Genomic DNA, 26,859 nt, shown 5'->3' with positions numbered 1-26,859 from the left:
CTCCGAACAAGGCTTTGCTATGAGCTGGGGAAACTGGTAGGAGATACGGGTGCTACTTTCAAGGATCTTTCATTTTTCCCATGTAAAGGGTTGCCTTAAGAAAAAAAACAACCTGAAATATTCCTTGAGTAGTTACCAACTAATTTCTTTACAAATATGTATCATTTGAGAATATGTGTTTTGATGACATATGAATAAACTAATTTTTAGGTGCATGTGGGGAAATTAAGAAAAACTGTGGAGCTGATTTAAATTCTCCTTTCTACATTTTATTAATCTCGTCTCTGCCTAAGTTAAAGTTCTAAGTTCCCTGTGCCAAAGATTATATTCTTCAATCTCACATTCCTCATTCCTTAAAATGTAAAAACATTATTTTTCTTAAATTGAGACAAAAGTGGACAAAAGAAGATTTGAAGATACCCAGTGTCCCTCACATACTCCCAGAAGCCCAGGAACATAAGAACTGTCAGGAAATATTTTTATGTGTGGTGCAACCTGCATGCTATAAAATCATGAAATCATTCCAGAAGACCGACAAGACGGTGTATGCAGGTAGCCATTTTTAGACTGAGCACTAAACAATCGAGGGCCCATCTGATTGTTAAAAGGCAGAAATGATTTTCAGGCTATTTCTCATCGTTCAGTTGGATTTCTAGATTACAAAATCTGCCCTCGTTCAGTACTTGAGGTTCATGTTGATCAGAAACAACCTGTTTGACATGATTATTCTTGCTCTGCAGAGAAAGGTGACCATTTGCTGTTCCCTATAGTGGAGTATGTCGGAGAGATCCAATTGAATAAACTTCTGCCTGAATTATTCCTGGTGACATTTGTAAGGGTCACCGTAAAGAATAGTAGGCTAGGACAAGCTCTAGGTAGTGGAGGGCTTCCTGAAATTAGTGAGTACAGAATTAACACAGGAGTGTTAGACAAATACACCCAGTATTTTTGACTTAGCAACTGAGACCCATTCTATTTCACATCTGTAGACTTTCCACATGTAAGTGCAGTTCCATGCTGTTTTATATTAGACTGATTTATCATGAATAGAATTCTTCATGATGATCTTTTCTTACCTCCCATTTCCCTTGCTCCTATATAGTTTTCTTCATATTTTTTATTTTCAAAATTGCTTTAGAATTGTTCCCCAGATGGATCATGTATTCCTTAGTAGGGTTTAAATTCCATCAGGATGTGGACTGTGCCCCACTTTCTGGGATCTTTTCTCAAGAGTCATTCTCAGTGCAAAGTTATACAAAGCAATCCCTTTGGATCCAGTCTTTTAGGAGAGCAGCAAGAAACTAATTCAAAATGCATTTTCATTACCGTCAAGCAAATGTTTGAAATGATGGTATCCACATTTAATGATGTTTTGAAATGGCAGGTTAAAGGAGGTTCATCATGAAGATTTGGGAGATTTTTCGATGCTTAGCATGTCACTCTGTTTTTTGAAAAAGAAATGATTCCTGTTGGGCTAGTTAAAAAGGGAGCTTTGAACATCTTAGAGGCAATGTGTTCTCTCTTGGTTTAGCTGCAGACATTACTTCCACATTTTGCCCCAGAAGCCTGTGAACTACACTAAACTAAACAAAGCCTTTTCACTGATGCCACAGGCCTGTGTCATAGAGGGTTTATGGGGTAGGTGGATGGACCACATCATTCAGTTGACCGTGGTGGCATTTCTTCCATGTGCCAGGACAGAAATGGACCCATCAGAAAGCATCTCAGGGAACATTGTCTTTTTGGGTTGGCTTACTGCCTGAGAACAGGCTACAAGCAGGAGGAAGAAATGCTTCCCCTTTTGTGGGGAATAGGTGGGGAGGCAGTTGAAGACTTGATATTTATACATTCATGGATACAACCTTGCAGGGTGGTGTCTTTTCAGTTAGGGAAAAACCCTTAATAAAAGGAATAGGAGTGGTTTTAATATTAGTCTGGGGTTTCTTCAGGGGTTTTTTGGATCTTTTTTAAATTCTGTATGCTACTTGCCACAGCAGCTTCTGGGAATGGAGCACTAACCTTATAAATTTCACAAAAAATTCACTTTGGTTCGATGGAGACCTCTGTTTTCTTTGTCTGATTTTGTTTTTCAACAGATGTCCAGCCAGTGCATAGCTCTTCAGTCACTCTCAAAGAGTTTCTATTCTTCACTCCACTATAATGTTTAAGTTTCTAGTCACTTGAAGGTCATTCAAATACAGTATAAAAAAAAAAGTCTTTACATAGAACGTAGACATTCTACAAGATTTCCGTGCCAGTGGTCAGTATGGGCCATTTGAAGCAATTGATCAAGTCCATAACTCAGTTCTAAGCCATCTCCTGCTAATAGCAAATACTAAGGAGATATAAACTAATTAATTCAAAGTTCATAGAAGTCTCATAAACATCAGTAAGTTTTGAACTTATAATAAGGACAGAGAAGAGGTCAGCAAGGAAGGAAACACGGGGATCATGAGGATCGTGCCCATATTTTTCTTTTTGTTTTGAGTATTGCATCTATCCGTTCATCGTTCTTTTCGGTTGTTGTTCTTTTGTCTTATCTTATTGTTGTACGTTCATCTGCCTTTCACATGACTCTCTCCAGATGTCCAGAATCTTCTACCTCATCTGGATCAATGTTCTCTTCTCCCTGCCTTGCTAATACTTCCTTTCCTTCTGTTGTCTTGGTTCAATGTATTGTAGAGCTTATATAGGGGAGGTATTTGTGAGCTAGGCTCTCACCCATCTGGGTTAGTGCTTTTCCCCATTCCCATTCTATTCTACTTAATTTTCTAAGGAGTGAAATAACATGAATGAACAACGAAGCACTGCCCAAACCATGGAGGTGCTTATAACATGGAGAATGCATTTCAGTTGGCACAGTCAATCTCAAATGGGAAATTATTGAATAATAAGCGTTCTCCTATGATCAAGAATATAAAACCTGCTAGAAAAACTAATATGCTCATCAAAGGTAACTTATTAAAATGTATTCTTAACTGTGCTACTATTTCCTTTTGCCATGACTCATTTGGTATAGACTACAGTTCTTCTTCATTTATCTCCTGTAGAGATTATAATCCACATTTGGTTTAGAAGATAGTTTTACAAATGTTTGCTTTAAAAATTGCTCAGTGTTTAAGGAGCTCTTTCTGGATGTTGTTGCTAGCCTTTTCTAGCTGAGTAATCTTTTTTTATTACTAACTCGTATCAGTAAATTTGTTCACAAAAGTAGAAACATTGCCCACCTGTAATAAACATCTCTGAGAGCTGTTAACCTTCACGGGAGCAGTACACTTTTATAGAGAGTATTCTATTTTCAGGGTTGCTGACCTTTCGCCTCTTTATTGGTTGCCATAGTGATGATCTGAGCTCTGCTTAATAGAGCTTTACTAAAAGGAAGACAATCAATAAGCTTTTTAACTCTAATGTTTATATTGATAGTTCCTGATAACATATATCGGAATAAGATATAGCCTGATAAATGTAGCTAATAGTGGCGTTTTATTTTTTGAATTTTATTTTTTAAATTTTATTTTTATTTTTAAAAGCACACTCAAGTAGATGTTTATGTAGGTTGCAAGACATTAAATGCTTTCTGTGGCCTTCTTAGAATTCCTAGAATAGCATTGCGAGGACCTAAAAATCTAGGTACGACTTGACATGTAGATTGAAAGACCATAGGTAAATGGATGATAAAACTGCTTTATATTAGCAAGCTTTCGAAGTTGCACGTGCAACAGTTAATGATTTCCAAAACAAAGTCACGTCAGGGAACTCTTTTAGCACCTTGTCGTAAGAACATTCAAGGCCAACCTCTTCTCGTGTGCACCTGTACAACTTGTAATGACTTCAGAGGAACCCTGAGACCTTTAGGAGAGGGAAGGTTGGTGGTCTGCCAGAATTCCCGGGGCAAAGTGGAAGAGCGTGGATTATGTTTGTTTCCAGAGTTCTCTAAACAGTTTTAAATATATCACTTATCAGTGATAAAAATATACATGGGAGAGAGCCAAAGCATAAGAGACTGTTGAGAACTGAGAGCAAACTGAGGGTTGATGGGGGGTGGGAGGGAGGAGAGGGTGGGTGATGGGTATTGAGGAGGGCACCTTTTGGGATGAGCACTGGGTGTTGTATGGAAACCAATTTGACAATAAATTTCATATATAAATAAAAAAATAAAAAAAATATATACATGTACATATTTTTATGATTATGATGAAACTTTCATGAACACATTTTTGAGGAATTTGATGACTCCTTTTCCTTGAGAATGACATAATATTTATTTTAAATTTGTCGGGGCGCCTGGGTGGCGCAGTCGGTTGAGCGTCCGACTTCAGCCAGGTCACGATCTCGCGGTCTGTGAGTTCGAGCCCCGCGTCAGGCTCTGGGCTGATGGCTCGGAGCCTGGAGCCTGTTTCCGATTCTGTGTCTCCCTCTCTCTCTGCCCCTCCCCCGTTCATGCTCTGTCTCTCTCTGTCCCAAAAATAAATAAAAACGTTGAAAAAAAAAATTTAAAAAAAAAAATAAATAAATTTGTCTTTACCTATTCTGGTTGACATACCGTAAGCCAAATGTAAGCGTATTCAATATGATAAGCTCTCTGGGATTGCAAAGAAGGAATTCTGAGGAATGGCTTAATTCACAGGGTCCATTATCACCGTCATCGGTTTAGATGCTAAGGTGCAGGTGCTGGGCGTTGCTTTCTATGCATTCTTTCTAACCCTCTCACTGGGTATGCCTAGTCAGCTGGGGCAGTTTGCCCAAGGCACTATAGCCACAGATGGAGAAAGTGTCATCTCACTTTGGCTTCTCTTTCTCCAAAGTCTGCATTCTTCCACTTCTCCTTCATGTCTGAGAACCTAAGACTCCAGAATTCTATTCCTGTATCCCATCAGATACTTCCCAAGGCTTATTAAAAACAAAAACCAGCATCCCTAATGATAGGACCCAGTGATGAAATTAAATTGATGCTGAGGCTGTCTTTAGTGAATGAAAAGAAAATGAACTATGTACTCATTTCAGGTGTCAAAATAATTTCTTTGAAAAATACAGGAAATACCTGTCATCATAGATTTTTTAATGTATCACTATTTCCCCTAAATTAAAAAGATTTCTTAAATGCAAGATGAACTTTAGAAAAATTGGCTGTCTGTGTTTTAACAGGAGAGTCACAAATTTGATTACACCCTTTATGTTGCTTGGTTTCAATGATAATGTTTATTTTTCTAAAACTAAAAACCTTATCCTTTGCTTACTAAGAACAAACTAGTAGAACTTTTAGCGGTTCCACCATTTCAAGATCTACTCGTCGTCTCCAGTTGTCAACACTGGGGATAGAGTTGAGAACTAAGCAGACAAAATTCTTTCCCTCACGAAGCATGCGTTCTTTGGAGGGAATTGAACAATGCCTGGGTGGCTCAGTCGGTTAAGCATATATAATGTGCCAGGTGGTGATACAACCCAGGGATTAAAACACAACAGCAAAAGGGTGGAGGATGAACCAGAACCCGGGAGGAAGTCCTACTATTTCAGCGAAGGTTCAGCCAAGACCATCGCGCCCGGATGACTGCATTGGTCCCCTCCCTCTGTCTCTCCGCTTTTTACTCCTGCGCCCCTCTGCGGCCACGCAGGATGAACCTTAGATCCCGTAGTTCGCCTCCTCCAAGGCCTGCGACAGCTCCTACTTGGAATAGAATTCACAGCCCTTCGCTTAGCCTACCAGACCCCACAGGCTCTTTTGTCTTGGTTGCCTCGCTCTCTTCTGCCTTCCTCCCCGCTCACTGCCCTCCAGGCACGGGTTGTGCCTGAGCAGCCCGAATGGGCCTCACCTCGGGGTCTTGCACACTTGCTTTCACGTTGCCTGGCGCGCGGCTCGCGGAGACCCTCCGGGCGTTGCTCCCTGTCGCCTCCCAGAGCGGCTTCCAGGAGCACTCTGCCGCCAAGGGGCATCCCGGCGGCACGCGCGTGCCCCTCTGCTTCCTCACAGTGCGTAAGGCCTCTTGTTGCACATCCATCTGTTCAGTGGGCGTGTGGGAACACAAGCAGCTCCAGAGGAAGGATTTGGCTGCCGCACACCGCTGTATCTCCAGCACCTGGAATGGTGGCAAGAGCTATTGCAAGAGCTCGGTAATTATTTGGGGCATGAGTGAATGAACGTGCTCCAAGGATGGACTGCTGAGGAATGGGGAGACGATAGTAGAAAAATGGCAAATGCCTTGGAGGATTGAAAAGGGCTCCCGTGTGCTGGTGCTTTCCATGATCCTAACTCTGGCTCCCATCTGGATCCCATCTCCATCCTAACTCTGGCGTGCTGGGTAGCTCCACATCAATGATGCGAAATTTTGGTGATCCTGGTTACAATTTCTAGAGTATCTTAAATGGGTTGATTTATGGTCGTGTTCTTTCTTTTTTAACTGAAGCATCTCCAAATGCCCCAAAACTCGGACCCATGGAGCTGACCGTTGTTATTACTGTGCCAGTTTGCCTCCTGTCCATGGCAGCGGCGCTGATGATATGGGCGTGCCAAGGTCGCCAGTGCACAGACAGGAAGAAAAAGAGACAGAATGTGGAGGAACCCCTCTCTGAGTGCAATCTGGTAAATGCTGGAAAAACTCTAAAAGATCTGATATACGATGTGACGGCCTCTGGCTCTGGCTCTGGTATGTGCCCCCTGTCCATTTTGCAGTAAGAAAACTCACATTTAAAAATAAATCAAAACAATTTCTAACCTGTAGAAAAGGGCCCCAGTATTATGAATTGCATCATTTAGAGTGCTCAGCGTGGTACCTGGTAAGTTCTGGTATAGAAACCTGTTTTAGGATTTGATGAAGAGAAAAAAACGTCACGGCTGAAAGAGTTAAGTCTTCTCAGTTGCCTTGTCTGCCTTTAGGTGTTCCGAGTCTCACTTTTATATTCCTTCACAACTTATTTTTTGAAGCAAGAAAGAATTTCTCTTCTCCCCCCTGCCTCTGTTATGGTTGGTGATAATCATTGTGGCTCTCTTAGTAATGCTTCATGGGCACAAACGTTACCATACTTAAGGAATTGGGTTCTGGGGGAAAGATGTTGTTAGTTGTGCAAAGTGGTATTCTTAGAGTGCCCTTGCTCATGGTTATGAAAGTCTTCGGAATCCGCAGCATCCCCTGGGATGTGTGTGTGAAGTGAACACAGAGCTGACCTGAAATCAAAATCAAGAATGTGTTCTAAAAGCATAGAAACAGAGATGATAGGGAACAGCACAGCACTCCTCTGCTGGCTGTTGCCGAGGTGAGACGATAACTCTATTCCTCTTGAATGGAACTCCAGAACCCCTGGTGAAGCCATTCAAAATACGAGGCTATTTTATGTCCTCACTGAACCTTTTTCTTAGCACAAACCATATGAGGGCATTTTGGGTTTCTGGTGACAGAGCAGATTCCTCCGTAATAACAGACTCTCTAATCTGGCCTTTCCTCATGTGTACATCCAGGAATCCTGAGGGCATGTGGTACTGCAGACATGTGAACTAGGGTGAGCCGAGGTGGGTCACCTCAGAAGGCCCTGGATCCCCTCTTGCTTTGGAAGAATCATTAAGGATGATTCCCCCAAGCGGACTTTGAGAAACTCCCCAGCCCATGGCCTTTAGGAGCGTGGCACGATTAACAAGGGCAGACGACAGAGTGGCGGTAACATCTGTATGAGCATCCATATTTAACATGAAGCAGCTTTAGGCTCACCGGAGTCCAGAAAAGAGAGGTCTAATTATGTCATCCAGAGAGCGCACACAGTTTGTTGCTTCTGAGGGCAAGACTGCCTGCTCTCTCATTGAACAGGGTCTCAGTGTTTATGCCATCCCTGCATAAATTAGATAGCATGTTTTCAAAGGAGGAATATTGGAAAGAACTGTCTCCAAACTGCAAAGTTTGTAGAACTAAAATCCAAATTAAATTCTTGCATAGAAAGCTGGCATTCTTCGTTTAAAAGTAAAACTGTCCAGAATTGGTACTCAGTCCTCCCTATTACATCCTGGGGACTACTGTTCCCTAATTTCCTGAGCACTGGTGACATTCTAGGCACAAAATATGAGCACAGAGAGCTCTGATTTGTACCCAGTTCCTTGAAACCTTATATAGTATCTTTATAAGGTTCAAGTGATTAAATAACCTCCTATTTAATATCCCCCCCCCAAAACTTCAGTTCAGTTGAAGATGTTAAATAGAAATGTGTATTTTAGAGCTACTCCTGGAATATATTTAAGATGACTAAGAACGTCCCTTTCAAATAAAATTAATAGCGATATTATAACTGGAGACTGGATATTTAGTTTAAGAAAGTAATCATGAGTCAGGACATGAAGTAAAAAATTAATATTAAGATTTGTGGTGTTTTTGTGCATCATTAAACCTAAATCTGGATTTATTAACTGTTGGGCTCTTGTCTCTATATTATTCTAAGATCTTTTTTAAAAATTTATTCATTTTAGAGAGAGCAAGAGCGAGCAGGGGAGGGGCAGAGAGAGAGGGAGAGAGGGAGAATCCCAAGTAGCTTCCCCACTGCTAGCACAGAGCCTGACGTGGAGCTCGAACTCACGAACCACGAGATCATGACCCGAGCTGAAATCAAGAGTCAGACACTTAACCAACTGAGCCACGCAGGTGTCCCAGGATGTTCTAAGATCTTTCTTAAAAAGAAAGCTGTAAATATACCAAAGCACAGATGGTTTTTTTAAATGACCAGTTTGAAAGAGTTTTAGGCACTTTTTCTCCAAGTCAGATACATACATTTGGCAGTGAGCACTGGCTAAAAATGCCTTTGGTAATCAGAGAGAATGGGTCCAGCTGCAGCAATGCCTCCATCATGAAAACTCATTCACTGAGAGGAAATCAGGTGGTTCTGCTTCCCCTTTGCTTTTCTTAACTGGCCAGCAAACTGTAGGCAAAGGCAGTTTTGTTAGATGTTGAGAAACCAAAATCATGAAAGTTATCCCTGACCGGGTCAGGGACACATTTCAAAGAGATAGAAATCCTAAGAGGCAAGTGGACCGATGTTCCGCGGGACTGTTTCTGAGAACGGATCGTGTCTCAGGTGGCTTCTAAGAGTCTGGGCACATTGCTGCCTTCCTCTCCCCAGATAACACTTCTGATGAGTAGTGGCATTACTGAAAGTTACCTTTCCATCAGATAGGCATCAGCTTCTACAAACCCTGGTTTAAAAAAAACAAAAGAAGAGTGAAATGAACCTACATGGAGAAGCGGAGTCCATGTTTCTTCTAATGAAATTTCTAAGCGTATAAGCAGAACTAGATTGTTTGGAATGGTTGCCTTGAAAGGTACCAAAGCAACTTTCACCGAATTTTAGTGTCTCAGCTTAATTGCCATGCTGAATACCTTAGATGATGTTCTCTTACTTTGCCCATGGTCTGGGGCATTGGTCATGCACTTGATCAATTTGCAGTTTGAAAACACAGGCTTATCTAGCTCTGATGTGATGTTTTTGCGAGTGTGTGTGTGCAAGATGGGAGAGGGAGGAGAGAGTTTGAGATTGAAATTTGGCCTGCTAATTGTTAGTACAACTTTTATTGTGTGGCCAAGTAGTAAAATTGACTGTAGTCTACAAAAACAGCCTTTATAGTTTGCTGCTGGAAGTCTTCCGAGCAGGAGAGGGCTGGGGGTGGGGTGGTATCCACTGAATGGTGAGAGCAAGAGTTTGGACTGAAGACCTGTGTTTTAGTTGTAGCTCTGCCTCCCACTACGGCCTAGTTCTGGGCAAGTCTTCGATTATTGTGGGACCCCGATTTTCTCATCTCTAAAATGATAAAGTTGGACTAGACGAACTCAGAACTTGCTGACCGTGGGGCTCCGTGACTAATTGTTAAGACCCATAATAGCCACCTTATAGTCTGTGCTTGTTTAGCCACAGTGGGTGGTTCTCACGAGGATGAGAACATCTGAATAAACCGTGGCACATTTCAGGAGCAGAGGCTGAAGCCTGCAGAGCTCAGAGGGCTGTTGCAGTGAGAGGTTCCGAGCCATCCCACTACAATGATAATAACTAAACATGACTTTCCAGAGTACGCTTGTACCGTAACCTCTTTAACTATTTTCCTCTAATTATAATTGTAGTAAGTACCCATTGTGGAAATTAAGAAAATGTATGTTAGACGGAAGAATGTCACAATTCACCCCGATCCCACTAAATAGAAATAACCGTCAGAGCATTTAATAGATTTCCTTTTTAGCCTTTTTCCGGTGCCTATTTTGAATAGCTAGGTATGCTCATTTAGATGGATAGAATTTACTGTGCTATTTTCATTTAACGTTATCGCAAAAGTGTTTTCGCATGTCATTAAGAAATACCTCATAAGCAGCATCATTATCACTTACTCTCAGTAATCCGTTCTCAGAATATTAAGGCCTAGCCATTTTGATCACTTAACATACCAGATATTATGCTGGGTGCTTAACGTGATTATTGATTCTTGGATTACCCCTATGGAGTAATCCCTCCATAGCCCCTGTTTTTTAGATAAGGAAGTTGAAGCTCAAAGAAGTTCAGTTACTTGCTGGTGGTTATGTTGCACAGCTGAAATTTGAACGCAGGTCTTTGTTATCTGTTCTCTTAATCTCTGTACAATGTTTAACAATTTTTCTATTATCTGATATTTTTCCTTCTATTTCCTATAAACAATAACATATTAAATATTTTGACATAAATATTTCTGCATTTTGCAGTTAAATCTTTAAGAAAGAATTCTAGGCATGAGGTTATTAGTTCAAAGAACCTGAACTTTTTACATACACTCAGAATATATTTTCTTTGAATTTTTTTTTTGTTCACAGAATATCCATTTGATATTTTCTATGACTATACCTCACTTTTAGTGTAACGTGATTACCTCCCTTGATTATTGAATTTTATTCTTCACTTGGCAGTTTTACACAGAGAGTTCTTCTGCTTCCTCAGTTGTACTAGAAGCATTATATTTTATTTTAGAGGCTAACGGCATATTTTTTTTAACCATTAACACCTGACTGATTTTAATGGGCAAATCGGGGAGATTTGCAGCAATTCTGAAAAATCAAATATATGTAGCAGTAGTCTATGTTCAGGAAATTTTCATTTGTGAATATGAGAAGAGAAAATCATAGTAAGAATTTGGAGTATTCCTTTGAGCAATGGTTTGACATTAAGGTTTGGTATAATGGTGCTAGTTTCTTTAAAATCAGTAAAATTATTAAAGCACTTAAATGTTTCCCTATTTGTGTGAAAATAATGGCCATTATGATGGTTCTTTTCTGGCACTCCCTTGTTTTTAATCAATTTCATCTTTTCTTTGGTTAGGTCTACCTCTGTTGGTTCAAAGAACAATTGCAAGGACGATCGTACTTCAGGAGATAGTAGGAAAAGGTAGATTTGGTGAGGTCTGGCATGGAAGATGGTGTGGGGAAGATGTGGCTGTAAAAATATTCTCCTCCAGAGATGAAAGATCTTGGTTTCGTGAGGCAGAAATTTACCAGACGGTTATGCTGAGACATGAGAACATACTTGGTTTCATAGCTGCTGACAACAAAGGTATTTTCTTTTTTTTTTTTTTTTGATTTAATGTTTATTTATTTTGAGAGAGAGAGAGAGAAAGCACAAGAGGGGGAGGGGCAGAGAAACAGGAAGACACAGAATCTGAAGCAGGCTCCAGGCTCTGAGCTGTCAGCACAGAGCTGGACGTGTGGGGCTCAAACTCACAAGCTGTGAGATCATGACCTGAGCCGAAGTCGGACGTTCAACCGACTGAGCCACCCAGGTGCCCCCAACAAAGGTATTTTCAATCTAATTGAGTTCATCAAGTAAAAATGTTATGTCTGTCATCAGATCAAACTAAATAATGTCCTTGTTTTAATAAAATCTAGTCTAATTTCTTTATTGAGGATAGAAAATGCTTTTCCTCTTCTCCACAGATAAACATACAGATCCATACAATAAAGGCAGGGCAGACGAGTGATATGAAATCATGATGACACCATAGCCAGGTTGATATTTAAAGTATTTGGTGACTGGTATGGCACAAGAATCGACCAGTCAGAATAGAAGATTCAACTGGAACAGAGTCCTGAGAGAACCCTGCAGTGCTAGCTTTTATGCCTTATTTTCTGGTTCGTGGAGAAATCTGGAGGCACCTTGTCAGGGGTTGGGGTGGGAGGTGGGGGAGGTTGCTTTGGGTGTCTAGGGCAAAGGAATGGGATTGGAATTTTGGATAGCAGCTGTTAGCTGATGAGGACAGAGATATTTCAATATTTTAATAACTGGCACAGACATACCAATGAATGCTAGCTGAATATCCACCTTTGCTAGGACGGTACCTCTCATCTGTATGAACAGGCTTCAACTCCAGAATTCCAATTTTTCATGAACATTATCAGAATGGCAGCCAGCAAATCAATTCTAGTGAAATTTTCTATTAATGTACTTTGAGCATGATTTATATGTTGAGGCTTAACATCAACAACCCTAAACAGTATCACTTTTTGAGTTTTGAGGAGCAAGGCAGAACATCAGTGTCTTGGTATTTAAATCTGTATTTGGAAAATATGGTGTAAATCCCTGAGTAATCAGGGACTGGGTATAAAGTTTGTGAGTTACCTGTACTTTCTTCTTTTTGCATAGATTTTAGTCATCTAACTGTGCATTAGTTCCCTGAATAAAGGGAGACAAGGCACAAAGGGAAGCAAAATTTGACCCACTCAATGTTTTTGACTTGAATCAGTAGTATTCATGAAGAACTTTGGTGAGGTAGAGATTGTAACATCTATCTAAAAAACAGATGATCTATGGGTATCAGGGACTCACCATTACCTATGGAAATTAAAATCTATGGTTATTTTGATCTATTATAAGCTTTATTGTTATTGATTAGATGACATAAGAGAGGCCTGGAGTTATTGTACATTTTGGTAGCAATTGTGTTTGCTGATGGTTTGTGTTTTTTCATGTGGGTAGGTATAGACTGAGTAAAGCCAAGATGAGCTTTAAAAAGAAAGATGTTCTTTCCAAATTCTCAACTACATATACTTTGAAAATATATCCAGACTATCGAAAATGAGACATTTCTTAGTGAGCTAAGAACTTTTCCTTCCTAAGATTGAGTTGAAGCATACCTACTGATTAGATTAATTAGCATTGTTGTCAAAGCAGTAATGACTTTAGTTATATGGATCAGCTTGATGGGTCTAATTTAATCATAATGTTTATTTGATTATAAAAAACAATAGGCCCAAAAGACATCATCCCTGATGATCTCCTTCTTCAGTTTAACTGGTCTACCTGTCACTGGCTTACTAATCAGTGGCTTTGTGCATGCTTTCAAATGACCTCTAACATTGCTTTCATCCTCATTTCTAAATCTTTTGTGGTACTTACAGTTCCATTGGTTAGTCAACTCTCTGACAAAGACGTTAATGTGAGAGGACAAAGGTAGCCATTGGCGTTGAGCAGAGAGAGGGGTAGGAGTAGGGATTAGTTTTATTCATGGTCAGTTTATTACTGAGCTTTATCACGTTATGTTCATTTTTGTATTCCTAGGAAATTTTATCGCTACCCGGATTTGGAAATTAAATATTTGGATTAAGAGTTAGCTTTTGTAAATAAAGCATTTAATAGGAAAAGTCCGGAGCAAATGTTTATTATGGCTTCCTACTCTGAGCATCAGAACTGGTCAGGGCTTCCCAGGGCTGTTGTAGACTCCATTCCAAAAGCTAAAACTAACTCTAGGGACTCTAATACCTACAGAAGTTTTAAGCTAATTTCTGTTCTGGTAAAAATATTTCATAAGATGGATTACCTTTTGGTTAGATGAAGTAAATTATTTGAAAATGTTTCATAACTGGCTCTTAATGTAAGCATTTGGGGAAAATCAACTTCATATTTTGAAAAGTGAACAACATGAACATTCTTAGAATTTTTGGGCTTTTATTATAGTGATAATACTTTGTGTACATTTGTTGCATTTCTGGTTTTTATTGGAAAAATCTTTCTTAAAAGCTCAGAGTGATTTATAGCACAACACTGAGCCTAAGAGCATCTGTCAGTAGTTTTTCCTATAATGTGGTGTTATCAATGTATAGAGAGAATAAGAAAGACTTGTTCACTTATCATAATTACTCTCACAGCTTCCTATAGCTACAGTATGTATAACAGGTTTTATTATATCAACATCTTCAGGGATTCAGTGAGAAATTTTACTGTACTAACTTGGACTGTCAGCATCATCACTAAAGTAATTAACTTTCCTTTGTTAACAATACAGATTTATTTTCAATACTGACATTTGCTAAAAGCCTTTGGTTTCTTCCTTAACATAATACAGTGATTTTTAATGCAACAAAATGATTTTTTTTTTTCCATTTAGATAATGGAACTTGGACTCAACTTTGGCTTGTCTCTGAATACCATGAACTGGGCTCCTTATATGACTATTTGAATAGAAATGTAGTAACAGTGGCTGGCATGATCAAACTGGCACTTTCCATAGCGAGTGGTCTGGCCCACTTACATATGGAGATTGTTGGTACACAAGGTACGTGTTTTCTTTCTAAGTTCTCTCTGCTTCAATATGAGGATGGAAACACCAAATTGTGTTTTAGTGCTTCCTTGTATTTTAATTTATTCCAATTATCAAATGTAAAGAAGCACTAAGGTGCTTTATAAAACTGAGGGTATTATCATGATGCAGGCAACTCTCATCTATATACTCACCATTGTGTATATTAGCCATAATAATGTTTTTATACTGGTGGCTCCGGCTTTGCCATTTAGCACATACACCTGGGAGATCTTACTGGGGGGGGGGGGGGCAAATGCTCTATATTCAGAGAATATTGATAGCTTAAATATTTACCTTTGATAACTAAAATAATGGGAGATGGTAATGTGATCTTGAAAAGATATTTACATATCATGTATTCAAAGGCCAAATAATATGCACTGTCCTTACTATTTATTGAGTTAATAGAGAATTGGCTCTAGAAAGTCATTAGTCCAGACAGGGCAATAATTCTCTAATTTGGATTCATGGGCCCTTAACCTCTTAAAAACTACTGAGGATCCCAAAAGTGTTTGTGTATTTGGGTTCTACCTGTTAACATTTACTATATTATGAATGAAAATTGAGAAATGTAAAAAATATTTATTAATTTACTGAATGCTAATTAACCGATTAAATGTGAAATACGTTTCAAAAATTTACATCTTTTAAAAAAATTGCATCCTTTTTTTGTAATACAAAAACCATATCTAGTGAAAATAATGGTTTTGTTTTACATTTTTGCAAATCTCCTTAATGTCTGACTTAATGTCTGGATTCTCATGCATGTTCTTCATCCACTTGGTTCCGATATGTTGTTTTGGTTGAAGTGTGTGAAGAAAAGGTAATATCACACAGATATGTATTCAGAAAAGAGACTCAAAGACTCCCAGGGATTTTAGGGTCACATTTGAGAACTGCTGGTGTAGGGTAGTAAAAGTTTGAAACATGTTTGTAAGAGAATATTTGCTATATTCTTACATGGTTGTAGCGATGCCAATTCTTTCCCTGTTCATTCAACAAAAATTTATTAGTGGCCACCAAGTGCCAACAAGTGTTCTGAGCATCAGAGGCTCGCGGATGAATAAGACACAGGCCTTTAGGCAGCTTACAGTCTAATTGGGAAAGACAGATAGACACACATGGGAATGAACAATATAGCCAGTAATAAGGGTTCTGAAGAAGGCAAAACGAGGTACTCTGTGGAGAATGACTGGGGATGTGGGATGTGTGGTCAGGCAAGACTTGTCTTAGGAGGTGACATTTGAGCCAGGTCTTCAACGTGATTCCCTTTGGAGAGAGTCAATCTTTAGTAACAACAACAAAAAAAAAGGAGTATTTTTTTTCTTATGCTTCATAGGTAAACCTGCGATTGCTCATCGAGATATAAAATCAAAGAATATCTTAGTGAAAAAGTGTGAAACGTGTGCCATAGCAGACTTAGGGTTGGCTGTGAAGCATGATTCAGTACTGAACACTATTGACATACCTCAGAATCCTAAAGTAGGAACCAAAAGGTAAGATGACTAGCTTTGGTAGCACCCTGAGACATGTGACTGCCTCCCAAACGTGACGTCATGGGATGGATGTGTGTGTGCGTTTTGGTGTTTTTGGTGGCGAGTGGTCTGAATGGAAAATCATTAGGCCCAAGAAAGCAAGAAGTCTTCTGTGGGTCATTGAGAAGTCAGTGGCATAATGCTTATAAAGCAGGGACAGGTGGCATTTTAGTTGTATAGACAGTAGTCATTTGGGTAAGGCATCCAGTAGATAGGTATGGTGGAAGAGATGGTGATACATTATTTTTCGTGTGCCACTTTCTGAGAATACATTTTCCTAGGGATAGGAGGAAAAACATGTCATTAGTATATAGCTCCTCCAAAGCCTTTATACTTATAAATGCACTGAAACTCAGGGCTAGATCTATTTTTTCAGGTTCTAAACAAGAGATGTCGAATCAGTATATTGAGCAAGGTAAGTGAGGGACTCTAAATAAATACATACATGTGCTATTGTACTCCCTTAGTATTTAAGGACGTGTAACAGTTTTTGTATTTACCTGTAATTGTACTTATCCTTAAGTCTCCCAAACTGATGTATATTAAAATAATAGGAGTTTGGACATATTTCCCACGTTCAGGGAACAGAATCTCTGAAGGTTCAGAACAAGAACGAGATAAACAGAACATACTGCGTATGCATTACGATAGGCCCGTTGGGAGTGAGATTTCTGGTGTTTTCTTGTTCTGGCCAGCCTGTAGCCAGCATACTTCCATTTCCTTTTATTTGAACATCAGGTTCATGCTCCTTTGATATAATTCCTGGGCTCTTGACCTTGAAATCAGAAACAACCAAAACATTTTCCTGGAGTTGTTAAAGGATCTTGCGAGTAGGGAATTTCTGGTTCAGTTGGCCTCCAAGCCAGATTAGAGATTCCAAGCCCATCACTCTGAGCTCTTCTCTTGGTTCCCTAGAATTTAATGAGGCCCCAGGAACACGTCAGGGCAGTTTGTTCAAACCAGGCGGCCCTATGGGACCTTTCTTCTTTTCCCTCTGAAAAGCAAACTTCAGCTTGCCCATATGACAGTCTCCACATTAGGGACCCCCAGGGAAGCCTTGGATGCTGGATTCCTTAAGAGGATCTAAAGCTTTTAAGAGTTTGGGAGAGTACTGCACCCTGATCTTAATATTTTGGGAAATCATCAAAATCTCCCTCGGACAGCTAGACTCAGTCAGGTCCTGTGGCCTGTAGATATCTTTTGTTTAGTTTTATTCAAACAAGGTTGTAATTTTCTTGTAGCCAATGTATATTGTGTATATATATTTTGAAACCAGTATAAAATAAAATTGTTCATTCTTAGAAGGTATTTAGGGTATGCTGCTGAGCACTGCATTATTGTCCTGGGCCCACCATGAATAAGAGATGCTTCTTGCCCTCAAGGAGCTTTACATGGCAACATTTGTTGGTGGGAGTTGAGTTCCCTCTTTCCTCTTGAGTGCTTTGTTTACTGAATTTCCCTCTAGCTTGTTTTTTGCAAGTCATTTGGCTCCTGGCACTTGTGCTTTGACACTGAGTAGGATGACCTCTGGTTTTATTTAAAAACTTTTTAATTATGGTTCATTCAATAACTGTATTATTTAAATTTAATTTATTACAGTGACTTAGATCTACTTTTAAAAATGATGTAAGCTATTCTAATTTATATTTTGTGACAGGATTTATTAAGATTGTATTTTACTGGATTGCTGTAAAGTCATACACAGAATCTGAAATGTGCATGTTTTTCAAGGTATATGGCTCCTGAAATGCTTGATGATACTATGAATGTGAATATCTTCGAGTCCTTCAAACGAGCTGACATCTATTCTGTTGGTCTGGTTTATTGGGAAATAGCCCGAAGGTGTTCAGTTGGAGGTAAGATGTTGGGGATAATTTTGTATCTGTCTTTCCTTGATGCTTTGAATATAAGATATGATTTTGTATGTATTATTTTCTAAGCACCATATTGAATCATTTTTTAAAATTTAAGAGACTACCTTTTAGGGATAGCTTTCCATTGGCAAAAGTGGAGCATCCTACGTATAATGCTGATTTTATATTGTGATTACTGCTTAGGTGGGAGTGACATTTCTCCTGATAATTCTGATTTTCTTAATGATATTTTGCACAGCACTTGAAAATTTTCTTCAGTCTGTATGCAGTTAGCTGTATCCCTACTTAACATTTTTTTTTCTTAGTGTTTATTTTTGAAACAGAGACAGAGCGTGAGAAGGGGAAGGGCAGAGAGAGAGGGAGACACAGAATCTGAAACAGGATCCAGGCTTTGAGCTGTCAGCACAGAGCCTGACCCGGGGCTCGAACCCACGAACTGTGAGATCATGACCTGAGCTGAAGTCAGACACTTAACCAACTGAGCCACCCAGGCACCTGCTTTATACCAGAAATTAATACCCTACTTTATACCAGAAATTAAACCCAAAGATGTTAAATGACTTAACAAGAGCCATAAGAGCTGAAGTCTTCTAGCTTTCAGACTTTTCCTGTTTTGTTTTTTTTTTCCCTCTGTGATAATGCATGTGGAAGAGAGAAAGCGATGGTGGGCAGAGGTGAGCATAGACTAACTTCCTGACTCAATGCTCCTAGCAGTTCAGAGATTAATAATGAGAGGAAGAGTTTGAAAGGATGAAACCCTACAAATGCAGTCTGAGGGAGTTGTGGCCTCAGCAGAGAAAAGTTAACTACTGTTAGAAAATGGATTAGAGTTTTCACTTCCAAGGAAGAAAGACTTAAAACTAAGCTGTGGTTTAGCAAATTCCTGAATATCTGACTTTAGTGAAGTTACTTGGTCTCACTTTCCTCATCTGTAAAATGAATCATAAAACTGACCCCTTGGGCTTTGAGGATCTAACAAATTGATTTAATTAATTAATTAATTAATTAGTATAGAGCATGCTTATAGTAAACATTCAATAAAACAACTGTCATTATCAAACCAACTTCAGTTTTTATATTTCGCATTGATGTCATTTTGCATTACGCTAATCTCATTTTTTTCAAATGAGTAAAAAAATTTTTTAAGCTTCCAAGGTTAAAATTATACTTGAATGAGAAAACATAATTTTCCCCCTTTTATTCACAGATGAAATAGTACACTATTCAGGAAGATGAAGCTATTTATAGAAGCAATAAAATTACAGTAGGATTTTGGAGCCTGGGATTGAGTTCCAGATCTGCCACTTACTAGCTCTATGACCTTTACCAAATTTATGACTCTTTGTGCCTCAATTTCCTCCTTCTACAGAGTAGGGATAATACGGTTCCTCTTTTAGTCTGTGGATTTGAGAAATAATTAGTTAAAACATGTAAAGAATGGAACGCCTGGGTGGCTCAGTCGGTTAAGCGTCCGACTTCAGCTCAGGTCATGATCTCGCGGTCCATGAGTTTGAGCCCGGCGTCAGGCTCTGTGCTGACCGCTCAGAGCCTGGAGCCTGTTTCAGATTCTGTGTCTCCCTCTCTCTCTGCCCCTCCCCTGCTCATGCTCTGTCTCTCTCTGTCTCAAAAATAAATAAACGTTAAAAAAATAAATAAAAAAATTTAAAAAATTAAAACATGTAAAGGGCTTAGGACAGTGTATGGTAAAAAGCATGACTCAAACATGTTTGTAACAATTTTTTTTAATTCATATTAATAATTGTCTAGGGGCTCCTGGGTGGCCCAGTCGGTTAAGCGTCCGACTTCAGCCAGGTCACGATCTCACGGTCCGTGAGTTCGAGCCCCGCGTCAGGCTCTGGGCTGATGGCTCGGAGCCTGGAGCCTGTTTCCAGTTCCGTGTTTCCCTCTCTCTCTGCCCCTCCCCCGTTCATGCTCTGTCTCTCTCTGTCCCAAAAATAAATAAAAACGTTGAAAAAAAAATTAAAAAAAAATTAATTGTCTAGATGTGCTTTTAGGTCATTGTCTTTAAATTTTCTTCAACTATTGAAATAGTAATTTGTTAGGGCACATCTTAAATATTTTACATTAAAAGTACTATAGTTAAAGCAATTTTATAAGGAAATTCTCAATTTCAAGTAATATTCTGATCATTTAGATCAGGTCTTTGTATTTGAGACTCTTTTAATATGAACCTTCATGTTGAACTGTCCTTATTTAGTACCTTTGCTGCTTCTTTGGCACATTCTCAGGTATGGTACTTCTATAATCCAAATGTAAGAAACACAGCGTTTAAAAGATTGCCCATCAATTTTCAAAAAGAGTAAGCTATTCTGTTTTGAAAAGGTTATTTCATGGAGAAACATACTTCATTCCCAGAGCAATGAGGCCATGCTATAAGTTTTTCAATTAGGCATTACTTTTGAATTGCACAATGGTATTTTATATAAATCAGAATTTACATAATCTTTATAATTATGTAAAATATTTTATATATTTACATTTATATCATTGTTAAAATCCTGTAAATGTGATGTATTTCTATAAAATCATACATAATATATAATATGTAATTGTCAAAATTATATACTTCATAAAATAGATATGTTTGTTTTATATAAGATATATGTAATTATCAAAATTATATACATTTTCATAATATAAATTTTATAAACTTATATAATAATTATTCAGCTGAGCACTTAATACCTATATCTTTGGTTTCATAGTGACACAAAATTTTATTAAACCTGACTTTCCAGTTTCCCAGGGTGCCCCTTGTACCTAGAAGACATAATTGGTTGTCTTTGGAAATAAGCATCTTTGTTTATTATTCACACTAGGAAATTTATCATGCAAATTTCTTATAGGAATTGTTGAGGAGTACCAGTTGCCTTATTATGACATGGTGCCTTCAGATCCATCAGTAGAGGAAATGCGGAAGGTTGTTTGTGACCAGAAGTTTCGACCAAATATCCCCAACCAGTGGCAAAGCTGTGAAGTAAGGCTGTGTTCTTATATATGTTTTACCTATTGTAATTCTGAGGTAAGTTACCAGGGAAGGTTTTTGGAGACTACATAGTTCTTCTGTCTTAATCTAGGCATCCAATTCTTTCCACGTATGTAAGTGTATGTCCTTGCATCAGTCCTCAGAAGGATTTTAGTTCTTTTAGCTATATATATACAGAATGCTAAGTCAAGTGGCAGTAACAGGCCCTGGTATCCCAATGACTTGACACAACAAGACTTGATTTCTTGCTGTGTAAAGTCCCCAACAGGTCAGGCAGCTGTGCTCCCTGTGCTGATTCAGTAATGCAGGTAACTTTGATCTTGGGATGCTGCTGTCTCAACGCATAGTTTCCAAGTGTCTAGGTCAGGCAAAGAGAGGAGCTGGACGGTCACACGTGGCTCTCTGATGCTCTGGCTTCAGGTGAGTCACATCATTTCCACTCATGGTTCATAGACCAGAGTCAGTCACACAGTCCCATCTGACTGCAAAGAGGCTGGTAACTGTAAGGACACAGACATGTTTGGTAGTCTATGTCCATGCCAGACAGAGTATTACAATTTCAATCATCCCTAGAGTCACTAAATTATTTCTCACCCCTAACTTGCTGAAGTTTGAGCTTATTTCCTTTCATCAGAAAAGCCTCCTCACGGCCAAGACCTTTGTTATCTCCTCATGCCCAACGGCACAGACAGTGACCACCATGGAATATACACACAATAAATGGTCGTTGCAGTGCTACTTTGGCCCTATGTGAGGGAAGAGACTTTTCTAGTTTGCACACGGAGAAAGAAGGGAAGATGAGGCAAAGACTACAGACCACCTAACTAATTCCAGAACTGTTTTAATGCTTTAATCTCTCCCAGCCCCCTTATATATTCTACCATATTTAATTGTAATATGTGAGGTCTTTTGAAAGTGACATTTTTAGTTTGGCTTTATCCTAAGGGTTATTTTATACAGTAGGTTTTTTCCTCATTTCCCCCCTCTTTCATGCTTTATTCAATTCTTTTTCCACTTAAGGGAAGATTTATGTCTTGATATTTCTATTTCGTATAGGTATCTTATCCACTAATTATTTTAGAAGAAGAATTTGAGACATTTACAACCAAACTGAAATTAAGTGCGTTTTTTTTCTAAAATTAATAATTTCATGTATATGGAAGAGTATATAACATATATGTAAAGTATAAGTATAATAATAAAATGAGAAGCAGTGAATTCACTACCGAGTTTAAAACATAGAACATTCAAAGATTCCTTGCCCCTCTGAGAGATTACTGTTATGATGATTTATTATTGCCTTGCTTTTTTGTAGGAGAAAAAATATATATGTTATATATATGTATTTCATATATATATGTATATGTATATATATACACACACACACATACATACACACATACACTAAAAATGTATTGTTTACTTTTGTGTAATTATGAAACATATTATTGAAACTTACTATAGATACTCTTCTTAATTTCTTTTCACTTTCCCTTACAGATGTGTATAGCATAATCTGTTCATTTTCATATCTGTGCAGTAGTTCATTATATTGCTAGAGTAAAATTTCTTTTTCTGCTCTTTGTCTTATGTGTGATTTTAATATTTTTAAACAACATGTGTTGTGGAAAAATTTCTTAGAGTATAAAAATGTAGATTCTTTTGGGGTGTCCACATAGATGATCATGTCTCCAAATAATGAGAGTTCTAGCACCAATCCTCAAGCCTTTTCTTTCTTATTGCAGTTTCTAGGACTTCAATATAATGTTGCCTGAAAGTATTGATACTGGATATCTTTGTTTTACTCCTTAAAGTTTATGTATTTCCCCTTTGAGTATGATACTTGCTGTAGGTTTTGTTTCTCATAACTTTAATCAGGTTAAATAAAAGCTGACTTTGTTTTGATAAAAACTTTCTTCCTCTGTATGAGGTGATGATATGGCCTTTCTTCTTTGTCTCTAAATGTGATAAATTGCATTTGTAGATTTTCCACTGTTAAACCAACCATGCATTCCTAGAAAAGATCTAACATAGTTTTTATGCAAACAATTTTGTACATTGCTGATATAAGCGATTTTTGTCCATTTGTGTCCAGTATTTAGTTTTCTTATTTTGTATTAATCTCATGAGATACTCATGTGATTTTATACCATTATTGTGTGTGGAGACTTAACATGTTTATCATTTTCTTTATTCAACGTTACTTTTTGCCTCTCAGAGCTTCCTTCTAAGATCATTTTCTGATTTCCTGATGTGCATTCTTTAAATGTATTTTATGTAAATTGGTTTTTTAGGAAGACCTAGTGGTTGTAAGTTCTTTCAGTGTTTGGGTATCTGAAAATTTATTTTGTTCTTTATCATAAACAAAGTTAGGTTCATAGTTATTTTCTCTAAATAAAGTTGTTATTTCACTGTCTTCTGGCTTTCATTATCACTTTTGAGAAGTCAACTGAGTTTTGTTTTGGTTTTTTTTTTTTTAGTTCCTTTATCTTTTCTTTCAGACTACCTTAAGAACTTCTCTGTCTCTAGTATTCTGCAGTTTCTCTATGATGTATTTGGTATAGATGTCCCTTGATTAATCTTTCTTGTAATTTTTGGACTTTCTAATTCCAAGGATTTGTGATGTTCTTCAGTTCTGGAAAATTCTGCACCATTATCTCTTCAGATAGCTCCTCCTCTCATTGTCTCTCTTGCCCGTTTTTAGAGAACTCATTGGATGCATGTTAGACCTTTCAGTTTTTTGTGTGTCTTCTATTCTCTACTGTTTTCCATATTTGTATCTTTATGTAGCATCTCATATTTATCTTCCAGTTCATTAATTTGGCCCTCAAATGTGTCTAACCTGCCATTTATCTCATCCATTTAGTTTCTTTTAATAAAAAATATTAATAAAAAATATTAATGATAATATTAAATAGTATTAAAATTATTCATCTTTCAGGTCAAGAAGTTTTTTTTTTTTTCAGTCAGAAAAAGGTAGTGAGTTTATTAGGTTTTTTGTTTGTTTTTTTACTGAAGTATAGTTGAGACACATTATATTAGTTTTAGGTATACAACATCAACAACCCAATATATCATGCTGTGCTCACCACAAGTGTAGTAGTTACCATCTGTCAGCATATGATGCTATTACACCACCATTAATTATATTCTCTATGCTATATCTTTCATCCCTGTGACTTATACATTTCATAACTGAAAGCCTGTACCTCCCACTCCCCTTCATCTATTTTGTCCATTCCTCCCACTGCCTCCCTACTCATAGCCATCAATTTATTCTCTGTTTATATGGGTCTGATTCTGCTTTTTGTTCATTGATTTCTTCACTTGTCTTTTAGGTTCCACATACAAGTGAAATCATGTGATATTTGTCTTTCTGTGTCTGATTTATTTTACTTAGCATTATACCTTCTAGGTCCATCCATGTTGTTGCAGATGGCAAGATCTCGTCCTTTTTCATGACCAAGTAATATTCCACCATAGATTTATATATATATTTATATAGATAGGTAGATAGAGAAGATACATTTCTATTTATATATATATATATATATAGATGTAAATATAGATACATTTAATTTATCCATTAATCTATCAATGGACACTTGGCTACTTCTGTATATTGGCTATTCTAAATAATGCAGCAATAAACATAGAAGTGCATGTATCTTCTTAAATTAGCATTGCTGTTTTTGTGAAGGGGGGTGGTGGGTAAATACCCAATAGTGGAATTACTGGATCGTACACTATTTACATTTTCATGTTTTTAAGGAACCTCCATACTGCTTTCCACAGTGGCTGCACCAGTTTGTATTCCACCAGTAGTGCACAAGGGTTTCTTTTCCTCCACATCCTCATGAACACTTGTTATTCTTACCTCTTTGATTCTAGCCATTCTGACAGGTATGAGGTGATATCTCATTGTGGTTTTGATTTGTACTTCCCTGATGCGTAGTGATGTTGAACATCTTTTCATGTGTCTGTAGGCCATCTGTGTATCTTCTGTGGACAAATGTATATTCAGGTCCCTTGCCCACTTTTTAATCAGATTATTTGTATTTTGTGTGTGTTGAGTAGTATATATAAATTATATATGTTGGATATTAAGTCCTTACCAGATATATAATTTGTGAATATCTTCTCTCATTCTGTAGGTTGCCCTTTCATTTTGTTGATGATTTCCTTCTCTGTGAAGAAGCTTTTAACTTTGTTGTAGTCCCAATATTTTATTTTTGCTTTGGTTTTCTTTGAAGAGTTATGTCACAATGTTTTATTGGTACTTTTTCTTTTTTAAAAAATGATCTTTTTAACTTATATTTTGAATTTTCTCTTTGCTTTTTAAAAATTTATTTTTCATATATTTATTTCATATTTTATATCATTTAATTCTAGCATCTAATGTTTTGATGGGTCTGATTTTACTGCTTGTTGTTTCACTTGATCCTTGTTTATGGTACTTTCTTCACTCTTGTGCTTGAATTTTTGTCATGATCTTAGGCTTGTTGCTTAAAATGCTTAACATTTTAAGGCCTGAGCTTGATTTTTTTTCCTTACCAAGAGTCAAGATTTAGGTAACTTACAAAATTTAGATAATTTACAAAATTATTAGATAATCTAAATAAATTTAGATAATTTACAAAATTCCTTGTCAGACTGATTCATCCTTATATTCAGGACTTGGCAAACATCTTGACTTGACACCTTCTGTGTACTTCGGGCTGTGTTTCCTAACTTTCACATGTTGTTCGTCGATTCTGAAAGTCTAGACTATGAGATCAGCAGATGTCGCCAGAGTGGCCACTTGATTCAGTGATTTCTTGCATCTCTCTGGATTCATCTTTTCTCATTATTTTCCTTTCTGAGTATTTATTTATTTACCAGTTCACTTTACAGGTTTTATTTTTTAACTCAGAATTTTTGATATTTATACTTAGATCATTATTTTAAGATGGCATAATCCACATACGCTAAAATGCACAAATCTTAATATACAGCTTGATGAATTTAGAAAAAAGTATACACATATGTACCTACCATTCAGACCAATCTATGGGGAATTTGCTACTCATCCCATATCCCTTTTTTGGCTTTCATGGCCTTTCTCAGGTTTTAAAAACTGGCCACTTTTCCATATTCCCAGAAATCAATGGATTGCACTTTCAATGAAAAGTTAGTTTCTCTAATGTTAATGTGTGTGTTTTGACTGGATTTTTAAGGAGGTTGGGTCCTTATCTTTTCATATTAAGTTTACGATTTTCTTCAGACCTTAGCATCAGTTCCTGGGTTTGTGGTTATACTTCTCTTGTACTGTGTTTATGTGATGGGCTACCATGATTGATATTTTTCTCTTTTAAAGGCACTCCGAGTCATGGGGAGAATAATGCGTGAGTGTTGGTATGCCAATGGGGCAGCCCGCCTGACCGCCCTTCGTATTAAGAAGACTATTTCTCAACTTTGTGTGAAAGAAGACTGCAAAGCCTAATGATGATAATTGTGTTAAAAAGAAGTCTCTCACAGCTTTTCTTTTCTCATTTTCCCTCTTTATGTGAATGTTGTTGCCTTTTTTTGTTGTTGTTCTACCTCAAAGATAATGCAGGACAGTATTTAAGAGCCCAAAGGCAGCATGAAAAATAACTCTAAAGTCAAGCATGGGCAGGAGTTGACTTCATCCCATCTCTGTGTTGTCTTTAATTTTATTTTGAAAAGCAACACATCGATTCATCTTTTTTATTTAGTAAGATATGACAAAAACATAAAATAAGCTATATAAAAATAATATAAGCCATTAAGGTTTTATTTTACTTGAATCAAGAGCACATGAATGAAGAAAAAGAAATGTAAAAGCATTTTTTTTTCCTGAGACGAAAACAGTTTCATTAAAAATGTGAA

At 37.6% G+C, this 26,859-nt stretch overlaps 1 protein-coding gene across 3 annotated transcripts in view; it reads left to right on the top strand.

Annotated features, from left to right (window-relative positions):
• Positions 1–26,643, top strand: part of ACVR1C (activin A receptor type 1C) — a 76,880-nt gene extending 50,237 nt beyond the window's left edge. Inside the window, exons 3-9 of one of the 3 annotated variants that reach the window (XM_040475134.1) lie at positions 6,462–6,641; positions 11,302–11,532; positions 14,360–14,527; positions 15,894–16,050; positions 17,821–17,945; positions 20,831–20,961; positions 26,327–26,643. In XM_040475134.1, the coding sequence (XP_040331068.1) occupies positions 6,462–6,641; positions 11,302–11,532; positions 14,360–14,527; positions 15,894–16,050; positions 17,821–17,945; positions 20,831–20,961; positions 26,327–26,452 (1,118 nt within the window). In that variant the 3' untranslated portion in view covers positions 26,453–26,643. Of the gene's footprint in view, positions 1–6,401; positions 6,642–11,301; positions 11,533–14,359; positions 14,528–15,893; positions 16,051–17,820; positions 17,946–20,830; positions 20,962–26,326 lie in introns of all 3 variants that reach the window. The other 2 variants (XM_040475133.1, XM_040475135.1) reach the window with 2 other exon arrangements.
• Positions 26,644–26,859: the final 216 nt, after the last annotated feature.

Source organism: Herpailurus yagouaroundi, unplaced genomic scaffold (genome assembly GCF_014898765.1).
Source record: "Herpailurus yagouaroundi ecotype Mexico unplaced genomic scaffold, PumYag 140, whole genome shotgun sequence".
NCBI classification, from domain to species: Eukaryota; Metazoa; Chordata; class Mammalia; order Carnivora; family Felidae; genus Herpailurus; species Herpailurus yagouaroundi.
Note: the sequence above shows the minus strand (reverse complement) of the source record. Positions and strands in the feature narration are given on the sequence as shown.